We start from the raw sequence: 14315 nt of genomic DNA, 5'->3' as shown, positions 1-14315 counted from the left end.
CTAGCGACTGACGCTAGAGTTTGCAGCCTTTAGCCTCCTTGTTAGAGCGTCCGACTCCCACGCCGAAGACCCAGGTTTGAGGCCCGCACACAGCGGGGTGAATAGGACATGGGTAGAGGTGTGTAACCCACACATTATAACAATACAAAATTGAAAATTGGCAAACTTATTCTTTAAATGCAAATATCTGCACAAATCTGGTGCACTTTGAAAGCATTTTACATAAAACAATCATGTCTCTTTCACCACATTCTTTCTGATTACCTTAAATTCACCAGTTGATATGTGTATTCAAATTTGTATGCTAATTATTCCATGTCCAAGGTGCATGATAGGAAAAAGCAGTTTTTCCCAAATCTGTCAAAACCCAGGGTACATTAAAAAGCAAAAACATGGAGGAGCGCAACTACCAGAGCTAAAACAAAACGTTTACTATGTATAACTTTAGATAAAGATATTGCAACGCTGTTTTCTATGTGTAGTCATAATGTCCATCCCACTAAATCATAGAGAGTGCAAAGAAATTACATTTGTAATATACACAGAGATGCATGGTCATGAACAACTATCGCAAAACATAAAAACGTTTATAATGCACAATATTACGACTCAAGTGTGTGTAAACTTTTGAAATGGCTCATTTTTGTATATTTAGTTTATTATTTTGTTGTGGACTGTATGTGAACTGTTATGTGATGTAGCTTATTCAGGATAGTACCAAATAAAAATAACAACATGCATTTTTATGATGCCTCTTATTTTGTTAAATCATAACATCTTGCATGTTCTGCAAGATGTACAGTACAGTCCAAGTTTGGAACCACTACGATTTTGAATGTTTTTAAAAGAAGTTTCTTCTGCTCACCAAGGCTACATTTATTTAATTAAAAATAGAGTAAAAAACAGTAATATTGTGAAATATTATTACAATTTAAAATAACTGTGTACTATTTAAATATATTTGACAAAGTAATTTATTCCTGTGATGCAAAGCTGAATTTTCAGCATCATTACTCCAGTCTTCAGTGTCACATGATCCTTCAGAAATCATTCTATTATGCTGATCTGCTGCTCAAGAAACTTTTAATGTGTACAATTGTACAAAATATTTGTGTACAATATTTTTTTTCAGGATTATTTGATGAATAGAAAGTTCAAAAGAACAGTGTTTATCTGAAATCTAATCTTTTGTAACATTATAAATGTCTTTACTGCCACTTTTGATTGATTTAATGCATCCTTGCTGAATAAAAGTATTAATTTCTTTCATTTCTTTTCAAAAAAATAAAAATAAAAATTCTTACTGACCCCAAACTTTTGAACGGTAGTGTATAATGCTACAGAAGCTTTGTATTTCAGATAAATGCTGTTCTTTTGAACTTTCTATTCATCAAGGAATCCTGAAAAAAAGTACACAACTATTGAAAATAATCATAAATGTTTCTTGAGCAGCAAATCAGCATATTAGAATGATTTCTGAAGGATCATGTGACACTGAAGACTGGAGTAACGATGCTGAAAATTCAGCTTTGCATCACAGGAATAAATTACTTTGTCAAATATATTTAAATAGTACACAGTTATTTTAAATTGTAATAATATTTCACAATATTACTGTTTTTTACTGTATTTTTAATTAAATAAATGTAGCCTTGGTGAGCAGACGAAACTTCTTTTAAAAACATAAAAAATCTTAGTGGTTCCAAACTTTTGGACTGTACTGTATGTAAACTTAAAAAGCAGAAATGCAGGTCCTGTGTTTGTTTTTAATTAAGCTAACGCACACTAATCTGCACTGAAATTCTGTTAAAACAGAAGAAGGAAGCTGAGTGGGTTTAGTTCTCCATTTATTTTTAGCTGAGTAACTAAAATGATATTGTTGAGAAAGCACGTTTACTGAATTATTGTAAGGACTGGTGAAAACAAGATTCTGGTGAAAAACAACACATACTCTACCTTAACCCTTTGAGGCAAGACCATAAAGAGACATCAGAAAATTAATGCATTGCTATTTTCCATCTTATTAGGACACAAAGACTATTTTACAACATTTATTATCTTACAACATACAATAAACATCCTTTGTAACACATTCTGATAAACAATAAGTGATAAACAATATTTATGAATTCATGTATAATGTATACTCACTGTTAGGTCTGCACAGTTAAATTTTATTCTAGCCCTAAAAAGGGCAAAAAAAAGAAGAAAAAAAAAAGAAGAGAGAAATCAGAAAATTAATTTCTTGCTATTTTCCATGTAATTAGGACATAATAAAATTTCATGATTTTTTTTAAAACATTACTTTTATTTTTTATTGTAATGTTTGTATCTCCAGGATAATTGCCAGGATAGTTTATTGAAAAAAGAATGCTTGTTTGGCAATGCAAATTGGCAAGCTACATTTTTAAAACATTCGTTATCTCATAACCTAAACTAAACATTCTTTGAAATATTCTGTTGAACAATAAGTATAAGTATAACCTATTTATGAATATATTAGCCTACTGTATCATATTTAATACGCAAAATTCTAGGGCCTTTAAATGATCAATATGGCCAAAACTTTTCTGAAAATAATCTGTTGTACACAATCTACTTCATGCCTTCTGTCCTCTGATTGACATTTTTTTTTTTAATCAAGTAACGTCTTTTTTACTTATAAATTTGTATATTTATTTGTAATTTTATTTGTCATTTTTATATTTTTTGTATAAATATTTGTAATTTTATGATTTTTATAAAGTAAATGTAAGATAAACCTTTACTGGACTGAAGCAACTCAATTATTCATATGCATACACAATTTGTTTATGTAAAAAATTAAAACTAATTTTTTCATGTTAATGTAAATCTCAAAGAACAGGATTTTAGGGAACATTTATTTTGCCATCTCTCAGTTATCATTGATTTGCATATATGAGCTTTAAAACCCAGATGTATAAATATGATGCTCAACAAAAACACATGCATATGCTATATATTTCATACGTCTGGTTCTCCATAGACATAATAATTTTTATACTGTACAAACTCTATATTCTATCTGCTAACACCAGGATAGAAAAACAAACAAACACATATGAAAAATCAGTGATAATTGAGAAATAGACAAATGGTCATGTTGTTTTTAAATGCTGCCCGTGAGCTAAGCAAAACATTTATGAATAAAGTCCATATACCTAAATATTCACAACAAACATGAAACCAAGAAATGAGACCTAAACTTTCCCTGACTGTCCCCACAGCCTCTCAAATGTTTGTATCCCCAGGATATGCCGCCAACTAAAGGGTTAAATTCATCAGTGGATATAAATGTATTAAAATTTGCAAGATGCATAATAGGAAAAAGCAGTTTTCCCCAGATCTGTCAAAACCCAGGGTACATTAAAAAGCAAAAACATGGAGGAGCACAACTACCAGAGCTAAAACAAAACGTTTACTATGTATAACTTTATAGATAAAGATATTGCAATGCTGTTTTCTACATGTAGTAATAATGTCAGGCCCACTAAATCATAAAGAGTGCAAATACATTACATTTGTAATATACACAGAGACGCATCCTGAATCAGTGCTCTGTAAAATAGAGGAAGCTACATGCATGTGTACATCCGGAAAGTGTTCAGAGTGCTTCACTTTCTCCACATTTTGCTGTTACAGCCTTATTTAAGGGATTAAATTCATTTTTTTCCTCAATTATATAAGAAGAATTTTGTTTAATATCCTTGCAAATGCATTAATATATATATATATGTACATAAGTACTCACAGCCTTTGCTCAATAATTTGTTGAAGCACCAATTACAGCCTCAAATATTTTTGAGAATGATGCTACAAGCTTCGCACACCTATTTTTGGGCAGTTTCTCCCATTCTTCTTTTCAGAACCTCTCAAGCTTCATCAGGTTGGATGGGGAGCGTCGGTGCACAGCCATTTTCAGATCTCTCCAGAGTTTTTACCAGATCGATGTTCAGTCATGTTCAAATCTGGGCTCTGGCTGGGCCACTCAAGGACATTCACAGAGTTGTCCTGTAGCAACTCCTTTGTTATCTTGGCTGTGTGCTTATAGTCGATGTCCTCTTGAAAGATGAACCTTTGCGCCAGTCTGAGATCCAGAGCACTCTGGAGCAGGTTTTCACCAAGGATGTCTCTGTACATTGCTGCATTTATCTTTCTCTCAATCCTAGTCTCCCAGTTCCTGCCGCTGAATAACATTCCCACAGCATGATGCTGCCACCACCATGCTTCACTGTAGGGATGGTATTGACCAAATGATGAGCGGAGCCTGGTTTCCTCCAGACATGACGCTCACAAGAGTAGTGTCGAGTCCAAGTCCTTAACCAATCAAGTTCAAATCCAAGTCCGTGTCCAAAAGGGTCAGAGTTGGACTTGAGTCAGAGTCAGAGTCCTTAACATCCAAGTCTGAGTCGAGTCTAGCCGAGTGCAGAAAGATTTAAATGAAATTGCAATAAATTTTTTGCAAAGACCCTCCCCTCTTAGTTACTGTTGCTATACGTTCGACAAGCCATGCTGTTCTCTCGCCACACATCATGTTCTCACACAGTGAGAAATACATTGCAAAGCAAAGAGGACACTGACAAAGCACCTACAGAAAAGACAAAGCAGGTTACTTTTGGTTACTTTAAATTTAGTCATTTTAAGAAATTCAAACAATAAATACTGTTTTGTTGCAGTTTAATTTGTAGCACCTCAGTTCAAGCAGCATGTGAACTGATCATCTCTTCTAGTTATAGCACAAATTAAACATGAATGAACATCAGAACTGCAAAAAGATATCTATACACACCATTTTTCAAGTTCAAGTCCACTGATGTTAATCTACTAACTGGTTTGGTTTGTCAGACAAAATGGAGGATATCTGCATTATGATCTGCATTATCAGTTCGCCTGTCAAACTCCAGTGAAAGGTCAATTGTAAACTCAACACTGAGCTCTTAAATTAACATTTTAACCAAAACGATTGCAATGTGCAGTTGTCAAGAAGGCAAAACATGTATTAAATGAAAATTCTATCATCATTTACTCACCCTCAAGTTGTTCAAAATCTGTATAAATTTCTTTGTTCTGTTGAACATAAAGGAAGATATTTTGAAGAAAGTTTGTAAACAGGACACTTTGGGGCACCATTGTCTTCCATAGTAGGAGAAAAAAAAACTACTATGAAAGTCAGTGGTGCCCCAAAACTGTTCAGTTTAACACATTCTTCTAAATATCTTCCTTTGTGTTCAACAGAATAATGATAAATGATGACAGAATTTTCATTTTTGGGTGAACTATCCCAGAAATGAAATTTCATGTCGTTCCAAGCCCATAAGACCTTCATTCATCTTCTGAACGAAATTAAATCTAAGATCCAATTCAACTACCACTTTCAATCCCCAGAAAGGTAATAAAGTCATCATTAAAGTAATCCATGACTCAAGTACAACATGGTAAAATAATTAAATGTCTTTGCAATAACTTGGACTTGAACTCAAACCTCATTTTAGTTGTGACAGTAGAGACAGAAATAGATTACTATTGTAATAAAACTGCATATTAAAATAAAAAGTATATATATTTCATTATAATATTTTAAATATTTTACTTTACAGTAGTAAAATTTGATTTTAAGATTTTATTTTGGCAGAAAACTTGCAAGTTTTATGATGCCTCTTATTTTGTTAAATCAAAATTTTGCATATTCTGCAAGAATTCAGACTTTGACTGAAATTCTGTGAAAACAGAAGAAGGAAGCTGTTTTAGTTCCTCGCTTATTTTAGCTGAGCTACTAAAATGAAATTGTTGAGAAAGCACATTTACTAAATAGAGAGAGTATAAAAATAAGCAAAAGGAGGAATTTATAGATGAGTAGGGGAAGGACTGGTGAAAACAAGGTGTGAAAGACATCACAAGCATAATCTTTTAGAGTGGTGAGTAACAGTTTTTGACTGGATGTATCTTTAATTTCACTTTTTGTTAGTATTTGTTATGCTATTTTAAGTTCTGTTTTTATTGAGCTTAATTTAGTTTGTTATAGACCTATTATGTGATTTTGATTTTTGCTACCATTTTACGTACACATAGTCCAGCAATTGATATTGGCATAATTTGCAAAATACTTGTAATACATTTATCGAATTTGGGTGTTGTCACAAGGGCTATATCTCATAAAGTTTATGAGTTAAATGTCCAATTACACAAATGTAGCTGTTGCATCAACGTAATAGACATTTTTGATATATTTTTACTAGTGGGTGCGGGACACTATAGTTTATTTATGTAAGTGAGGATAGCAAAATAAAGAAAACTGTGACATATTATACCCAAAATTTCTTCATACAGTGGACTAAAAATTTGGGACCAAAAATTATTCAGACACTTTTGCTTACGTGTTATCTGACATAATTAAGATTGAATTTTTTTCTGACACAGTTTAACTCTTGAGATCTTGTCATATTTTATTACCACTTTTTTTTAACTATAGTGAATAAACTGTATTAATGAATGAAATGTTCAAGGTGTCTGAATAAATTTTGGTTTGACTGTACATTCAAGCAATATAATGATGGTAGTTCGAGAGAAATAAACGCCAGATCTTCATGGTTACAACTTCTTTAACTTGAGCAAACACTGCTAATACACATATACATTTGTTAATAAGTTTAATAAAACAAAAACATGCATGTTTTAATGCTAGTGAATAAGAGGAAACGATCCACTCGCAAGCCTCTGCTCGACAGTACCTAGATCAGTGAGCAGCGTCTCAGGCCGATGACGTCACTTCCAGGGAGGCATTTTGTACCCGTTCCTTGACTCCACCCCCACGTCAAAACAGTGCCACAAAGCGAGACGCGCAGAAAAGCTCAAACTAGACTGACACGCAAAATAAAAGCAGCGTTGCAAATAAATTAATAGATATGACCATGGAAAATATGTATTGCAAAATCATTGCTTTTCGCTCTTTCATTTATGTTTTGCAATTCTTTATTTTTGTTTGCAAAACTTCATTTTTTCTCCCAATACTTTATTTTCTTTTGCAATTCTTTATTTTTGTTTGCAAAAAGCACATTTATTTTCCTCAATACTTTAATTTTCGTTTGCAAAACTTTATTTTCTTTTGCAAAACTTTATTTTTTTGTGTATATATGCGGCATTATATTGACTCCATATTTAATGCCCTCTTCAGTGAGTGTGTTTAACCTTCACTGCATGAGACTCGTTGAGGGTATCACCACATACAGTATAGGAGACAAATAACTTATAAATAAAAAATAATAAAATAAATATAATAAATAAAATGCAATTTGGCAGCTGTATAAACGTTGTCAGGCAAATTCTCTGATCTGTTTTGCTCCATATTATTATTTATGCACACTATCTGGACTAGCTGAAAAAAAATTGCCTGACAAATCAAAACTAAGCTTGGAAAACATCTTTGGAGAATTTGATATTAGCTCATTCAAGTAAACAAACATCAGATATTGTTTTCTTTAAAGTGTTCTCTTTTAGTTTTATAGATGAACACATGCTTGTAAGGTGGACTTTAAGAACTTTGTTTAAATATGTATTGTAGATTTAGGGAGATATGAGGTGGATCAAGACTGTGAGCCCCAGTTCAAAGTTCATTACTTTAAAAGTGTTCATATGTTGAATGACAAATCAGGTTAGAAACACTCAGGTTCACTGCAACACCAGCGTGTTGCCTGCCCTTTGGTGCCTGTATTTACTGTGGTATTTGTAGTTTCCTTTGTAAACACTGTTGAGTATTTAAAGTTGACGTTTAATAACTACATGGAAGGTGTGTATCATGTTTCTTACATTCTCGTATCATTGTCTCTTTATTTAATAGCTTGATCTTTGACATGTAGTGCTATAGATTTGAGGTTATTGTTTATTTGTTATTTAAAGATCACACTCTATAAGCTGTTATAAAAAAGAAGTATTACATGTGGTTGTTGTTCCAGAGATCTTGGTAATTCATCATCTGATCCTCTTCATCATGACGCTGTTTCTTCATGTGCTGATGCTGTTTCTTCTCTCCGGTGGTTCAGCTGAAGTTGTGCAGACTTTTGAGCAGGAGTGTGGTCAGTTTTTTGCTGGTGGAAAATCACCAACAACATTTACTGGATCACGGTACATGCAGATCTGCCAAAATCTAAATGGTGTTGTTTATTATGCCACATATTATGATACTGACAACAAGATCCCAGTGTACTCAGCCTACAGATTTGCAGGGAGAAAGGACTGCACAAGACTAGATAAGTGGTACATCGAACCTCAAGTAAGTGAAACATTACTCTCTTAACAAACATGAGGAAACTGAACAAATAGGCCTATACCAAATAATGGACAATACAAGTGAACACAGAATCAGATAAATGCTTATAAAACAAAACATGTTTGGTATATTACACAGCTGAAAAGCAGAAGGAGTCATATGGAGTAGTGATGAGTTTGTAATGTGTGTAACTTGAAGGAAGAACAAGAGTAGATTTGGCCTAAAAGTGTTTGCTATGTCTATTTTAAGTTTCATCCTACAGAGTCTGTGTCATATATTAATTAATATGGTTTTGTTTCTCTTCTAACATGAACTGCTCTCAAACTCATGTTTTCAAATGATTCAATATTGCAGCTTGATGATAATAATCAACAACCAAACATGAAATTGGAGAGAGATGTGGTTATTCCAGGACTTGGAGTCCGTCAAGCTCTCAATGGAGATTATGAGAAGTCTGGGTATGACAGAGGTCATCTGGCACCAGTCTATCAGGCACAATCACAGAGCTGTTCTGACGCCACCTTCACTCTCGCCAATGCTGCTCCACAAAACCCCTCTTTTAACAGAGGTCAATGGAAGAAGCTAGAAAAAGAAATGGCAGAAGAACTAGAAAACACATGTCTAAAAACAAAACTTTCTGTTTTCATTGTAACAGGGGTGGTTCCAGGTACACAGACTCTGAAAAACAGAGTCAATGTGCCTAGTCATTTCTGGACTGCATACTGCTGCTTAGACCAGAATAACAGATGTCAGATCTCAAAAGGGTTTATTGGAGTGAACAAGAACATTCCTCCACAGAGCAAATCTGTGAATGCTTTAGAGACAGAGTTGGCAAAATATTATAATGTCAATCCTTTTAAGCTGTTTAATGTTTAACAATAAAGCTTTATTGAGCTATTGTCTGAAAGAGCAACTTTACCTAATTCTTTCTGTTATTATAATTTCTGACTAGATGATTATAATTTATAATTATCAACTGAATCATAAAGAGAATCATAAAGAAACTTGAGTTTTACAAAAATTCTCCAATTCATAGATGTTTGATTTTAATTAATAATTGAAACAATTATAATGTTTATGAATGAAGTGAATCATATATTACACTAATGTGGAATAAAAACTGATTTTTTTGATGGAAAGAAAATATATTTTGCCTCTTTATTGGACAGAAATTCATTAGATTTTATCTCGTGTTGCACACATTTCCACGGTGGCGAACATGCTGAGCCACAACTCCGACACAGATTGAATGTTGATTCATCTAAAGTTTGAGGTCATTGTAAGATTGTAAAGTTATATTATTACAAAAAAAAAAAATACCTTAAAAAAGAAGCCATTCAGATTAATACATTTGAAAATGTGCACACGTGTTTGGTGTTCAGAAACTTCAATGATGCAAACAGAGTTCAATTCTGCTGTATAAAGCAGCTCTAAAAGAATGTAGTGCCATTGTTCAGCTAAAGTCAGTTTAGTGTTGTTTCATTAATTATGAAATGAGTTCAGCTATAAAGCATCTCTGGAGAAAACAGTGATGTCATCGTTCAGCTCTTTTCAGTTCTCATCTAATAGAGTCAGTGCAGTCAGATCAATAATATTGCTGAATATTTAGTGTCAGAAATCAGAAAGAAATTACAAAAAAATATTTCTCTCTGAACAAAGAGAAATATTAAACACGTTTGCAGTCTTTCCTTTAAAGAAATGACCTGTTAAGAGTGTAAAATAAAATTTGGCCTGACCAAAACCAAAGGAGAGTAAATATGATACTGACAGGAAAGAGCCCAGTTCAGCCCATGTGATTGTTTAACCTTTTCTGTATAACTAGATAGGACACAAACACCTCATAGAAAAATGAATAGGCCTACAAAAAAAAACTCAGCGCTCAATATGGGAGCTGAACACTGTTAGGAGCAATGTCTGACGTTTTTTCTCTATAATGCTGGAAAACTTTTAGCTTGATGGGTTCTTGAAACATAAGTTTAAAAAATACCTTTCAGATGAACATAAAGCCCGCCTTCTTTGATTTGATTGGTTACCTTAAATTTTTTAGTTATATTGGTGCTGTGCAATATCCTTGTAGCACTAAAGTAGAGTTAATATGATGCAGTTATTTCACAACCTTTATTATATACACTGATGAGAAATTACTACTGTATTAATTCAATATTTGTTAAGTTCTCACCAAAGCTCGTGCTATTTTGCTGTATCATTAATCGGTTACGCTGCCTCAGAATTCTGTCTGAAATCAGTTTTGTGAGGTGCCTTCATGCACAGACGCTGCTTTACAAGTCATTGCCTGAGGCTGATATAGCGAGGTGTAAGGCTGGAGTCGGACCGTCTGGACTGAGGAACGACTTCACCCTATGGGAACAAAGGACTTTCCTGATAATTAATATTTTAACACTGTCTTGAACACCCTCCTGCATAAGTAACAGCACCATCTGAGACGCACCACACTAAGCAGTTCACACCTCACCATCACCCTCTCCCCTCACACCCTGTTCCCCATCCTTTCTCCCTCACCTAAAATGCACTCTAATATGTGTAATGTTAAATGTGTACAACAAGTGAATATATATGTTTGGTATCATTTGAAATGTCTCAGTGTACCTGGTAAAATGGTCTCATTCTCCCAGATATAGCACAAACTTCCAAGAAGTTGTAGAGAACAAGAAATATTGTGTCACTTAAAGCGTGCCCTCCTCCAGGTCCTTCATGCAAACTACCTCCTGTATGTAAATAAGTGCCCTCTTCTACAGGTATCAATAACCCATTCAATCACAAATTCTGATTGCCCATTTGTGACCCCTTGAATAGGGGACCAAAACCTAATTATTATTGCAGACACCACCATTTGGTCCTATTGAATTATCTGGGTATTTAAGGAGAGATGGCAAAAGGTTCAGGGAATCTGTAAACAGATCTCCCGCACGATTGCTGTGTGTAGTCTTTTTCATTGCCAGGTAAATGCTTCTAATTTCTTTGATTTCTGAATTGATTATGTATATGTGATTGATGAATATTGTATTCTTTGAATTGGATTTGAATTATTATTTCCTTTACCTGGTTAATAAAATATGTTCAACTTTATTCTGTTTAACCTTGTGTTATTAATTCTAGTAGATCACGTTAAGTCCATAACCCCACAAATCTGCGCTCAGGTTAGTAACGGACTAATGTACAGTTAGGTGGAGCAGTGGGGCAACTGATATTTTAGAGTTCCGACTAGCACATTGGCATTAGTTAAGTATACTTAGACTGAGTATGCTAATCAGGGTTCGAAATGACTATAGGACTCTTGGGGGGTCCCCTAAAATTTAATTATTAAAGGTTCTGAAGGTTCCAAAAGTGAGATATATATATATATATATATATATATATATATATATATATATATATATATATATATATATATATATATATATATATATATATATATATTTAAAATTGCAAGTTAATATAAATAAAAACATTGCAAGTTACATCATCAAAGAACATTTTCACTGACAGTCTAATTCTAGCACTCTCAAAAACTCCCATTAAAATCACTGAAAGCTTTTTTCCTATTGGAATATGTAAATTGATTATATGTCTGTTGTTGTTCTTGCATTTTATTCTGAATGGATATATTATGTTATTTGTTATGTGTTACAAATAATTAAAAGTTGATCAAAAAAAAAAAAAAATCACTGAAGCTGTTTATACTGTGAAATTATCTTACCGATTCGTACACATAGTTGCACTTTGTTCAGTCAGCGAGCGAGTGAAGAAAACACCGGCATTTTAGCGATGACTCATCTGAACACCTTTGATTGGTCATTGCATTCATAAGCTCAACAGCATCGTGTGTGGTTGGTTATACAGTCTATGGTTATAATGTAGAGCTTTACAAACGCGTCTGTCTCTGGCTCAGCACCAGCCAGCGAACGCAGATCTGAATTTAGCAGCTGATGATATGACTCAATGAACGATCTAATCACACTGGTGTGATTGTATTCAAATTGTATTTAATACAGAAAATATTAATCGATTTTCGATCGATTAATCAATTTTTGATGTCTTTTGGAAGCTGCATTCAAAATCCACTTGGCTCAGAAATCTGAGTGGGCATGTGCCCTCTCACTTTAAATGGGCATGACCCCTCTGCCTAGCCCAGTCAGGTGTGCCGTGAAAAATTATCCAAACTTCATATCTCTATTATAATTCGTTATTACTATTTTAAAACAGAGGGTTTTTACAAATATTTTACCAATGATAAGAATTACAAAGAGCTTGTCAGTAAAACTTCGTAACACCATTGGAACCTCAAGCTCTGAGCGAAACCTTGTCACTTCACCCCGCCTCCATTCAGAATGACGCGCCGCGCACAGCCTGGAGGAGACAGATCTCCGCTTTTTTTTTTTTTTTTTTTTGCAATGCAAGGGTAAATAAATAACAGATGTTTTAATAGTACATAGAGTTTTACTCAAACACTATGTCTGTAAAGGCTAGCTGCTAGGTCTGCTGTTAGCTGGCAGATCATTTGGCTTCATACACATAAGTTACAGCTAGCAAGAAACATTGACAAACGTACTCTTCTAATCATTACACTGGGTATCTAGTTAATGCAACTTTTGATATAGGAACTCGAACTCCTAATATTTTACTATAAGCAATTATGGAGATAAAAACACAATCGAAGCCCTTACAGAATTTTCATTCAGGATTTCACTCTTTGTGATGTCTCGTTTTGCCGCGTTTATCTAGTACGTGTCTGCGGGAGCATAGACATATAATAAACACTAGACGCCCTATTGGCCGCTTTGGACTGTTGCTGCGATACGTCAACGAGTCCGCCATATTGTGCGGGGCAAGACTGCGCTGTTAACAAACACAAGTAAACGGACGAGCTGCGGTTTTTCTGGATAAAAACGAAAATAACGTTTACATGTATCAACCAATTTCAGTGGTTTATAATGTACGTGGTGTACAAAAAGTTCTAGTTACTTAAGATCTCTATAGTTAGACATATAAAATATTTATTTTAATTAAGAAATAGTCAAAGCTCAGGCTTGTCATGTATTTGACTGCTTTATTCTTGCATAAGAATTGTGAAAACGCCCATACTGAGATATAATTTAATTTTCACATTAAATTAAATAAAGTTTTCTTATTGTAAAAAAGGGATTTTCTGTCTAACGCAATTTTAGCTTTTTTTGAGCTTAGAATTGACCACCATTGATAAAATTAAACAAATCATCAAATACAAATCACACAGGCTGCTTTCTGTATTTTATAGCACTAAAATGATACAGATATTTACAGAAAGATACTCCAAAAACATACAACAACAAAGATAACTGATGGATCCTTTATGGTAATACATATGATGGTATAACTACAGTGCAATGCAAATAAAGAAATTGAGAATAGTAAATAGTTTGTTATACACAATAAGAAGTAGTTTATGTAGTATATAATATTGTCAATAAACAAACAGTATACAGCAAATAAAATAGTAATGAATAGAACATTTATAAAATAGTATAAGTACAATAATATAATATAATAATATATTGATAATAGCATATAGTATAATAATACTATAATAATAGCAATAGAATATGTAGTATCATTTACAGAATATAGACAATAATAACATCATAACTATAATAGATTGATAATAATAGTGGTATAATAATAATAATCGCAAATACAATGTAATATCAATTGCAGAATAATATAGACAATAATAAAAATAGTAAATTAAATAGTGACTACAATAATAATAATATAGTATTGGTATAATAATAATAATAATAATAATAATAACAACAAAAGGCTATATATTTTCCATCAGTCTCTTGGAAATGGTGAGAACAGTCCACTGACAGGCTCTCCTCAGCTTTCCTTGAGGCTATAGCCCTGGTTGCAATGGGCTGAAAAAGAAATAAAAATATAAACAAATCACCATTTAATGGCAAACTTTTAAATAATGTAGATGAGTCGGTAAACTTCCCTTCTAGCTACTTCTCAACTCGTTGTCTTTGTGAAA

General features: G+C 33.3%; 1 protein-coding gene across 2 annotated transcripts; it reads left to right on the top strand.

The window, feature by feature from the left end:
* Positions 1 to 5879: 5879 nt before the first annotated feature.
* Positions 5880 to 9409, top strand: LOC137033040 (endonuclease domain-containing 1 protein-like). 2 transcript variants are annotated; one of them, XM_067405101.1, is made up of 4 exons: positions 5880 to 5936; positions 7971 to 8287; positions 8639 to 8852; positions 8940 to 9409. In XM_067405101.1, the coding sequence occupies exons 2-4, from the start codon at positions 8006 to 8008 to the stop codon at positions 9158 to 9160; spliced, it is 717 nt and encodes a 238-aa protein (XP_067261202.1). In that variant the 5' UTR covers positions 5880 to 5936; positions 7971 to 8005; the 3' UTR covers positions 9161 to 9409. The 2 variants fall into 2 exon arrangements, with proteins under 2 accessions (XP_067261202.1, XP_067261201.1); XM_067405100.1 differs by having other exon boundaries at positions 8639 to 9409.
* Positions 9410 to 14315: the final 4906 nt, after the last annotated feature.

Source organism: Chanodichthys erythropterus, chromosome 12, assembly GCF_024489055.1.
Source record: "Chanodichthys erythropterus isolate Z2021 chromosome 12, ASM2448905v1, whole genome shotgun sequence".
Taxonomy (NCBI): Eukaryota; Metazoa; Chordata; class Actinopteri; order Cypriniformes; family Xenocyprididae; genus Chanodichthys; species Chanodichthys erythropterus.
Note: the sequence above shows the minus strand (reverse complement) of the source record. Positions and strands in the feature narration are given on the sequence as shown.

Bases quoted from the DNA above. Each gene is read 5' to 3' on its own strand.
- LOC137033040 (XM_067405100.1), top strand. From the start codon at position 8,006: ATGACGCTGTTTCTTCATGTGCTGATGCTGTTTCTTCTCTCCGGTGGT. The intron at 8,288-8,638 runs GTAAGTGAAACA...TCAATATTGCAG, and splicing joins AGTGGTACATCGAACCTCAA to CTTGATGATAATAATCAACA.